General features: G+C 43.2%; 2 protein-coding genes across 2 annotated transcripts in view; one reads left to right on the top strand and one right to left on the bottom strand.

The window, feature by feature from the left end:
* Nucleotides 1–76: 76 nt before the first annotated feature.
* Nucleotides 77–3,291, bottom strand: CSUI_001795 (elicitor-responsive protein; the record flags this gene model as incomplete). The annotated part of the gene is made up of 5 exons (XM_068061999.1): nt 2,581–3,291; nt 2,229–2,310; nt 1,480–1,600; nt 732–856; nt 77–188 (listed from the first exon to the last, which is right to left on the bottom strand). Coding segments are annotated over exons 3-5 (324 nt in total), but the record flags the coding sequence as incomplete, so codon positions are not given.
* A 256-nt stretch (nt 3,292–3,547) lies between these two features.
* Nucleotides 3,548–10,537, top strand: part of CSUI_001794 (uncharacterized protein) — an 8,604-nt gene continuing 1,614 nt past the window's right edge. Inside the window, exons 1-4 of the mRNA XM_068061998.1 lie at nt 3,548–5,364; nt 6,439–6,645; nt 7,354–7,539; nt 8,048–9,443. Coding sequence (XP_067926025.1) covers nt 8,138–8,755 — 618 coding nt within the window. The 5' untranslated portion in view covers nt 3,548–5,364; nt 6,439–6,645; nt 7,354–7,539; nt 8,048–8,137 and the 3' untranslated portion in view covers nt 8,756–9,443. The remainder of the gene's footprint in view (nt 5,365–6,438; nt 6,646–7,353; nt 7,540–8,047; nt 9,444–10,537) is intronic.

Genomic DNA, 10,537 nt, shown 5'->3' with positions numbered 1-10,537 from the left:
TCTATCTATCTATCTATCAATCTATCTATCAATCTATCTATCAATCTATCTATCTATCTGTTTTTCATCTTCCTACCTCAATTTCACTATTATAGACCCTTGTGCCGTAGACGATAGGAGAGAGCGTGACATCAGCCATGCCGACGTAGTCATCCTTCGACAGTTTATCCTTATCCATCACTTTGAATCTGCAAGAGAAAACAACATACAAACAAAGATTGATACACATAACCGCTGTTAGCGACACAGAGATAGATAGATAGATAGGTAGAGATCGGTAGGAAGATAGGGGCAGAAACATGATAGAAGATGAAACAAGATATCGATGGTCTCAAAATAGATAGATAGATAGAACTAACGTCGCGTAAGATGATCCGCCTGGAGAACATGCTCGACATGAGCAAAGGTGAATGAAGCCTCACAGGAGAAAGAAAGAGAGCGTTTTTTTCTTCTTTTTATCGATAGGAAACGAAGAAGAAGAGAAGATCTGGGAAACATGGGGAGACACCTTCAACGTCCCCTTCCTCATCGTGACAGAAAGGAATGTGTTTCAAGAAAGATGAAAACTATCCATCCCTAGACGTCGTGCTTGTATCTATAGCGACACAGAGCCTCCATAGTGTACATACACGATGATCACACACCACGAGCCCGTAAGCCGAGGTGGAGTGGAAGCTTCTTACCGTTATCTTCCTTTTCCTTCTTCTTTTACCGTGTGTAACGATTCTTACCGAATATGTGATTCGCCAGCATAATCCATCCTGAAGGTTTGATTCCAGTGAGGTGTTTTACCTCCATGGTCATCGACGTTCGTCTTGAACACGTGTGTTCCCATCGATACAATACAGTATGGATCCTACAGAGACAGAGAGACAAGGACAGAGAGAGTGAGGGCAACGAGAGAGAGACAGAAGCAAAAGTGGAAGGATAGAGAAGAAGAGACGGAGAGAAGAAAAAGGGGAAAATAAGGAAACCCATGTATATAGATACGTATGTATATAGGAAAGAAATAGCAGTCCAAGACGAGAGGATGAAGTCATACACTTGAAAGGAAAGGTAAGGAAAGTACATACAGATGTACGTGTGTATATGATATCTATATATCTACCTCTCTATCTTAAATCTATCTATCTGTGACCTATCTATCTATCTATCTATTCGTCGGAGTGACTACACAAAGAAAAAGAAAGAAGCGTCACCTATCAGATGGAGAGCAAACGGCAGTACAAAAGGAGAGTTACCTACACTTTAGATCCTGTGTGCTGTTTCTTCTTCTGCTTGAGAACCTCCCTCTTCTTGAAAACTTCTCCAGATTTCTTCCTCAAGTTCATATTCGTCTAGAATCATTCTGCTAACGGATGCATGCAGCTGGAGTTGGAGTGATCTGGACACATCGCGTCTACATCGACATCATCATCCATCCATCCATCCAGCCAGCTCAAGCTGAAGTGTCTAGCTAGCTATGTATCTTCTTCTCACCATCTTGGCAATCAAATTGGTACTGTAGAGATCTCTCGCACAGTACACGGTGACTGTGACGTGCGTCGGCTGATTAGGGTCGGACATTTTCTTGACGGACGGAAGACCTTGAAAGAGATTTCTGAAACACAACACAAGAGAAAAGAAGTCCAGTGAATACAGAGAGACGGAGAGAGACAGACACTATGAAGGGAGAGACGCAGATACAGACAAAGAGAAGTGATGTTTGTATGTGGGTATGATATGTGTACATGATGATGTCTTTAGCTATGGATACACTGTAGACGGAGATGGTGTATGTTGAAAAAAAAGACAGGAAGGACCGGGCAGTAAAGGAAAAGAAGAGGAGTTAAAGAAAAGACGAGAACGATAGACGCCGAAGAAAGAGCGTGCTCGCATGACTTGCCGCAAACACAAAACAGGAGAAAGATGGAAAAGCAAAATTGTATGAGAAAAAGAAGAAGAAGATACCAAATCTTATCTTAGGTGGCTCTCTAGACTCTAGTCATGCGGACTAACAACGAGGGCTTCTCACTTTGATCAAAACCTGTGCCTGTATGTACATGCTTTAGTCTTCGATTTCTCTTTGTGCACTAGAGACACCGGAGAAAGAAACAAGGGAGACAACGGAGAGTCTATGTTTCTAGCAACGTATGCCGCGCAAAGAAAAAAACAGCAGCTACGTAAATAGAAAGGTAGACAGAAATGGAAGAGAAGAAACATGAAAGGAAAAGAAACAGATGAATTACCGAAAGAACGAAAGAAAAACGTCCGAACTCTTCAAATGAAGTCGAGAAGGAGCTGTCGAAGATCGAGGTGGATACGAGGGACCTTGAGAAAGAAGAGAGAAGAAAGAGTGTCTCGCGGATTCTTTTGTTATGCCTCGAAGCGATCTGCCGCCTTTCCGTTTAACTTCTCAGGTATAATAGCGAATGCAAGATAACTTGAAGTTCTGGGTAGCTTGAGGTACGTCTCAAAACATAACAATAAGAAACTCTCGTTCATAGGTCTAATTAATGACGAATGACAGCTAGCAGGGAGGAAGCTAGCAAGAGGCGTGTTTCTTTCATTCAGCAAGAGAGAAAAAGCGTTCCTTTTTACCTCAACTACGCTTTTCCGTAGTGATTGAACATCTCAAAAGAGATCGGACAGAAACCACCAGGAGTCAAACTCGTCGATACAGGAAAAAAAAGAACAACGGAAGGGGAGAAAGGGACGGACCGAAGGAGCGGAAAGAGTCACACTTAACGCCCGAGGAATGAATGCAGTACAACAGGGAACGCCCCAAGCCACTCTCGGGCCGATTCAAATTGAGCACACTACTAGGGGAGAAAGAGGGAGAAAGAGCTCTCTTAATACGGCTTCGTTTTCTTAACATCGACAAATGAAGACATTTCTTATAAGAAAGAAGAAGTTTCTTGCTCGGAAGAAAAGGGAAAGAGAAAAAGTAGACGAGAGAGTCGGCGTCCTGCTGATAATTGCGACAGAAGTCAGAGAGGTACTAGGACTCCTATTCCTGCGGCTCATTACAACCCCCGCTCTCGTCCGGGAAGATGGAGCAGCTCATTTGCTGTTCTTGGGTTGTTTAGATTCTCACGAGCTTGTCGCTTCGGTGTGTTTCATTGCAAAGAGAACCGAGATGAAACAGAAGGCTTCTCCTAGAAAAAGAGGGAGACGTTTCCATGAAGTAACGATCTTCGATTGAACACGAAACACATGAAACATGCCTCAGCCGTCACCATCACCATCAGTCAGTCTCGTCTCGTTGTGGAACAACGAAAGACGGCGATGAGCAAGCTAACTACAAGCGGGAGGGGTAGCTGTCGCTGCAGTAGCGACTTGCGCCTAGTCAGTGGAGAGTCACTCCGTCCGTGATTCTAAGGGGGGGGGAGTAACGGGGTGTATGTACACTCGGGGATGATGGTAGTAGGACTGTGCTGTGCCTATGCCTCCTTCCTCCAGGTGGCGGCAAGAGAGATCAGGAAACGACTCCCCGATGTTGTTTTTCTAGATAAGCCGACACGTTCGGCTGAATGAATGATGGAGAGATGATGAGATCTGCTGGTAAGAGCTGAGCGGCAGCGAATGTGTGTTCTTCTTTGGCTTGTGCTTTCACCCTCGCTCAACAACAACTTTCCTTCAGGATCGTCTTATCAACGGCGACATCCATGCTCATTCGGGTGACGACACACGCCGTGACGGCTGTTCCTAGGACTGCTTCTTTCTTTTCGTGACTCGGGTTTTGAACGGTTCGCAAAAAAGCGTTTTCGGAACAGACCAAGGTATCCTTTCATGTTCATTCTCATTGAATGTGAGGGAGGGAGAAAGAAAGAAGTCTTCTCTGGATCTTTCTCAAGGTGTTTGTATGGTGGACCTAGAAGACCTTCTTCAGCCTTTCAAGGGTTTGTGCTTCGAGTTCGCCTTTGTTTTCTTCCCCTGTTTTCTTCTCTCCTCTCTTCTTCTCTCCCTCCTTCCTTCCTCTATGCACCTCTTTCCTTGTGCTTTTCACATCGTTTGACGTCCTTCCACATCTCTTTTTGAAGTGATTCTTCCGGCTCTTCTCCCTAACTTTCATCTACTTCGAAAAGGTGTAGCTTTCTGCCTTCTTTACGTCTTCAGAAACAGCATCGCGCACGGGAGGGGTTGATGTCCTGTCTGCTCTTTCTCTGTAAGATTCTTCTCTTCGTCCGTCGTCCATTCCTTCTTTTATCTCTCTCCTTTTCGCTCTTCATCTTAGGTCCCCTCTTACAGTCTTTGCATCCTTTGAGGAAGACACCTCCTTTTTCACTCCTCTTCATTCTTTCTCATCTCTTCAACGTTTGTAAAGATATCTCAACGTCCATGTACCGACCTAGTCGCCGGTCCTCTCCCTGACTCGACTTGAGTTCAAACCAGCGAAAACATCTTTGTCATATACGTCCGGGTGAACTTCCATTTCAACATCTAGATAGAATTTTAGCAGTCGATATCTTCAAGAGCTCATTCGTAGTGATTCTTTCATGCCTTTCTTCAAGTCTAGGTACAACCCAGGCCGCGTTTCATACAGGATTGACAAAGTGGGAGTTCAACTGACACCTTCACAAAGAGAAAGGATCTTTCTTTGTCTTTGTCTATTCATGCATTCCACACGTTTCTTGTGTCTTAGCACCTACCCCTCTTCCCCTTAGAAAACACCTGTCACCTTCTCTCGCCACTCTCGGCTTTGTATGGCGCACTTCCCTTCTCCGCTTCCTTTTTCTTCGTTTCTTTTTATTTTGTCCATAGAAGCCGAAGAAAGCAAGTTGTTTTACTGAAGCAAGGAAGCATCACGCGTTCACTCCCTATTGTGTAGTGTAGGCAAGCACTGAAGGGAGATCCATTGGTACACACACCTTCATACGTACAAATCCATTCATACATATTCATACATACACGTTCCTACATACACATTCACACCCCTCCACGAAGCATCAGCTAGCTCTTCAAGGTTTCTCAACCTAAGAAGCTTTCTCCTTTCTCTTCTTCTCTGTCCTCTATCAAGAAGAAGAAGAGAAAGAGCAACGGAAAGACACGCTCTTCTCTACTAGGAAGTTGTCATGTCTTTGAGGGGGAGCAGATCATCGGGCTGTCTCCATTTGAATCCTTTCCAGTCAGCAAGAGACAATTTGACCCTTTTCTTTATCTCTTTCTCTCCTCTCTCTTTCCTTCTTTCGTCCTCTATTAAACGGAAGAGAAGAGAACGTGCAAACGACAAAGGGAGAAGAAGGAGAAGCCTCTCGAGTCGTATCTTCTTTTCTTCTTCCTTCTCCTAATCGATTCAGAGATATTCCATCCTTCACTTCCTCCTCCTTCGCCTTGAGAAGATGTCGAAGATTGCTAGGGAACTGCTAAAGAAACAATTTCTCGGTAGGTTCTCCATAGCTCAAGATGTATCTTCACTTTTAGCTCCTATCTTTGGTGAATGACGGAGATTCTAAAATTTCTCTTTCCCCTAATTGCAACTTTCCTTATAGATAGGATGGCGGTTTGGCCTCGATGCTCCAGATATCTCTTCCTTGCGGCTGTCTCGAAGAAGAGAGGAGATTTCTTCTTTATAAGAATCGAGGACTCCCCACGGAACACTTGCCTATCTCAGATAGATATAGAGAGTTGACGTAGGTAACTAGATGATGTTCCTCTGGAGTATATAGAATAGATAGATACATCTAGGGACCGGGCTGGAATTGTCTAAGCTTCTCATTTCGGGTAAAGATTGCTTGCAGCGCTGTTGTTTTCTCTTTCTCCTTCTCTGTGTACGTAACTGCCTACTTTCCCGTTAAAGTGTTTGTATTCAAAAGATAACTTCCTTCTTCTTGATCGATTGATCTACGTATTCATCTATCTATGCATATGCACTAGGTTCTTGATCTTTTCCATATCTACGATGAAAAAACACGTCTTCTCTCTTTCTCTCCTGTTGTCTCTCTGGATACCCGTGACACTTCACGGTGTATGTACACCCTAGAGAGGACATAGGCATGCATTCAATACACAGAACGAAGAACGATCAAGTCATGCTCCTATTCAAAATGAGAGAGAGAATTCATCAGCCTCGCCAAAAACCTTCACGTGGCGTCTTCTCTATTAAATCTTTCTTAACCTAGAGTCGAGCGGGAAACATGAATATGACAAAACGACCGAGTGTTGTATTTCTTTTCTTTTCTTGTTTCTCTCTTCATTCTATCTCACCCTTCTCTCATCTCTTTCATCTCTGTCTCTCTCTCTACGTATATTCATGCCACCATATTCATACAAGATTTTTTTTTTGCATACATTCCTGTACAGGTCGACACTTCCATCTCTATCACCCCCCCCCTATCTATCTATTTATCCTAAATCTATCTATCTATTTAACCCACCTCACAAACGAATGTCTTTCTTTCTTTCTTATTTCTTTCTTGACTCTTTCGTGTCTCTTACGTCTCTGTCCCTTTCTTGTAGAGTTGAGTCGAGATTGTCCAAGTGGCTGTAGTGTGGGGTTAGACGATGAAGCAGGTGGCGATTTCTTTGCGTGGCGAGTCTGCTTCGAAGGCCCTCCTGATACTTTATACGAAGGCGGAATTTTCAATGCTGCTCTAAAGTTCCCGCCAGACTTCCCAAATCATCCTCCAGAAATGAAATTTCTTCAAGATATGTGGCACCCCAATAGTGAGTCTTCTTATCTATCTATTCTGACCAGCGCAGGAGTCTGCGTCGTCTTATATTAGAGAAAAAGGTTCTATATTGTGGAGAGATAGATTGAGTGACGGGTCTTCTGAAGCTTGCGAAGATCAAGATGTATAGAGGGATGTACATACAAACCTCTCTTTGCGGAGAGATAGGTCGCCTTCTCGGAGATGGATGGAGTTCAAAACATAAGCAAGCATCACGGCTTATGTGGTCTGGATCTATATCTATCTATCTATCTATCTTTAATCTATCTTTAATCTATCTATCTATCTTTAATCTATCTATCTATCTTTAATCTATCTATCTATCTTTAATCTATCTATCTATCTTTAATCTATCCAGATCGACTGAGGTGAAGGACCTTTCGCCGGTCGACAGGGAGAGAGACAGAGGGACTGCAGGATTATTTCCGCCTGTTTCTCCTCGACATCTCCGACGAATGAGAAGAATAAAAGAAATACGTGACAACAATAGATATTCATTTGTGAATGCATGCATTCGCTAGTTGATATCAGTGTTGGACCTTTCTACATTCTCTCCTGCCGGACAGATGCAAAGAAGAAAAAAAGATGTAACACAAGGTGTCTATGAGTTGTCCGAGTAATTCTTTATCTTCAATTCTCCCGAGTGAAGAATTTCTTCCGAGCTTTCCTTGTTTCTCCCTCGCTTTCTTCTTTTCATTCTCAGTTTATCCAGACGGGAGAGTGTGTATAAGTATTCTTCATCCGCCTGGCGATGACGTCTTCAACGAGCAAGAGAAAGCAGAGGAACGGTGGAGACCTATTCTCGGAGTTGAAGCCATTCTTCTCTCAGTCATCTCGATGCTCGGAGAACCAAATCTCGAGTCTCCTGCTAACATCGATGCAGCTGTCAGTCTCGATAGAAGACACACCCCCCACGCACCTCCTCTCTCTATCTAACTTCGACATATATGCATACAGATCCTTATATGGATATACACACAGACACGTATGGACAGAAAGAAGTACCGCTATGGATAGATTGAAAAAAGACCATTTGTGTGGGTCTTTCGATATATATGTCTACAGAGATATACACTTCGAGAGATCGATACATTTGTCTGCTCTGATTGATCCTTGTGTATGAGTGTATACATTTATATGTATGTGTATGTCTGGTCATCAGCAGGAGAGTATACATGTGAAGAAGACATTATGTGTGGAAATACATGTTGTGTATAGTGTCTTCCTATTATGTGATGTATACATGCGTGATGTGTTTGCTTCTTTTAGATGTTATGCATCCTCAACGTGATATAACTAACTCTTCTTCTCTCTTTCTTGTCCTTCGTTCACTTTCTTCTTCTCTTTATCAACTTCTTGCTTCTCTTTTTCTTCTTGTAAACGGCGTCTTTGTGTAGGTGCAGTATAAGAATGATCTACCGGAGTATAAAAAGAAAGTCCGAGCTCTAACTCGGAAGAGCGTGGAATGCTAATAGAAGAAAGATAAGATGAAGAAAAGAAGGAAGAAGAAGAAGAAAGAGAGAAGACCTGTCTCATCTTTTTCATCTGCTGAAAACCTCGCATCGAACAATACGCGTCCAGCTGTTCTTCTTCTTCTTCTTCTTCTTCTTCTCTGTCCTTCCTTTCCTCTTGTTTTTTCTCTTCTCTCGGTTGTCGTATCTTCACGTCTTTCATCATTTGATTTCTATCTTAGCTTCTTTTCAACGGAGAAGAATGACAATTCTGAAGAAGAAAAAGAAGAAGAGAGAAAGAGAAGGAGAAGGAAGAGGATTCTTCTTCATCGAGGACAGAGAAAAGAAACTGCCAAGGCAGAAGAAGAAGCCGAGAGAAGGAGACGAAGAAACTATGCTCTTTCCAGTCAGGGAGAAGAAAGTGGAGAAGAAAAAGAGAGTGAAAAAGAAGAAGATGTGTGGACGTTCTCTGGCTTCACTTGTTTTTTCTTCAAGGGACAGAATCATGTACGGTCGAGTCTACCAGTCATTCTTAGCAGCGTGTGCATGCATGCCTTTATTTTCTCCGCATGCATGCACGCATTTTTCGGTTTGTCCCCCCTCCTCTTTAGAGAAGTAGCAATACTATCATTCCTTGGACAGAGAGAGAGATAAATTCGATGAATGCGGGAATGGCCGAGGGTCCCTCGATGGTCGAATCTTCTGATAGGACAACGTCCTCTTCTCTCTCTTCTTTTTCTTCCTTGGCATTTCTTTCTTTCTTTGAATGGAATTCACTTGGAGACAGGGGTAGCGGTCATATGGAGTCGATTTGAGAGAAAAGAATTCCATAAGAAAAAACAGTGAAGACTTCTCGATGTCGACGGAGAAAGGGGCGTTCAGAGAGGATAGTAAACGATTGCATGAGCCAGCCTAGGGAAGTTCTCTCTCTGTTTCTCTCTGTCTCTGTCTCTCTCTCTCTTTTTTTTCCGTCTTCTCTCAGAGTCGTTCGTCAATCTCTGATCCAGCGTGTCATGAGAGGGAGCGTGGGAGAGTGAATAAGAAGGGCAGGGATAGAAATAAGAGAGAAGGACACACGCCCGCTCTTTCATCTAGGTTCCTTTCGTCGTGTTTTTGCTTTCTATTCTTATTGAGTGGAATGAAGACATCGTCAACATACATCCTTCAACAGCCTAGGGAAGACCAATGTGTCGAGTGCGATGGGTGTACCAGAGAACCACTGAAGTTGCTCGGAGACAGATAGATGGATGTGTGGGGAAGAGCTGTCTCGTCTTCTCTCTTCTCTGCTGTTCTAGAAACATTTTACATCTACAATGCAATTTCCCCGTAAATCGCTATCAATGTACGTCTCAGTCTCCTCTTCTCTCACTGTCCATCTTTTCAAGACTGACTTGTACGAGGAAGGCCTCTTCTTCGCCATGTAATAAAAGTAGCGAGGTAGATGATCTATCTATCTATCTTTAATCTATCTATCTATCTATCTATCCAAAGCTCTAGCTGGTTTCGCTGAGATTCAGCAATGTATGCATACATAAATACAGGTACGTAGATAGATATGTATCTTTATGTACATACCGAAATATTCAGTTCCATTCGTAGGCTCAATATGGCGCCTCCATGTATACATACACGTGCCTATTTGTCTAGAAGGCGAATACATATATTCACATCTTTAATATATGAATATACATGTAAGTATGCTGTACGAACATGTGCATCACATAGTCCAGTACTGTCATCTGAGTGTGGATGTCTCTCCCTGTATATAAACACATGTATATGCGTGTGTACATGTATGTATATGAGTATATTCATGTATGTAACACCTCCTGCATCCGTAGTAGGTATGTGTGGGAGTCACTATCGAGGGAAGAGGTCAGGCTCGCTCGTCCTATGTGAAGAGAGGAAAGAAACAGGAGAATTGCGGAGAGATCACGTCATACAGAAAGCTCTAGGCATGTCAGGGTAGTTAAAGGTTCATCCTTTTCCTGGTTCCTCTTGAGAGCACTTCTCTTTTATCGTCTTGCCGACCTGTCTATCTTCTTTCCTCATTCGGAGGCTGTATATCAATCATACACGAGCCGAACTTCCCCTCCTCTGCTTGAGCTTCTCATGGTGGTGATGATCCAGCTGATGCTAGCCATCTCGATGATCTAGCTGCTACTAGCCATCTCGATGATCTAGCTGCTACTAGCCATCTCGATGATCTAGCTGCTACTAGCCATCTCGATGATCTAGCTGCTACTAGCCATCTCGATGATCTAGCTGCTACTAGCGATCTCGATGATCTAGCTGCTACTAGCGATCTCGATGATCTACCTGCTACTAGCGATCTCGATGATCTAGCTACTACTAGCGATCTCGATGATCTAGCTACTACTAGCGATCTCGATGATCTACCTGCTACTAGCGGTCTCGATGATCTACCTGCTACTA

Source organism: Cystoisospora suis (genome assembly GCF_002600585.1).
Source record: "Cystoisospora suis strain Wien I chromosome Unknown contig_717, whole genome shotgun sequence".
Classification (NCBI taxonomy): domain Eukaryota; phylum Apicomplexa; class Conoidasida; order Eucoccidiorida; family Sarcocystidae; genus Cystoisospora; species Cystoisospora suis.
This window is presented reverse-complemented; position numbering and strand designations above follow the sequence as displayed.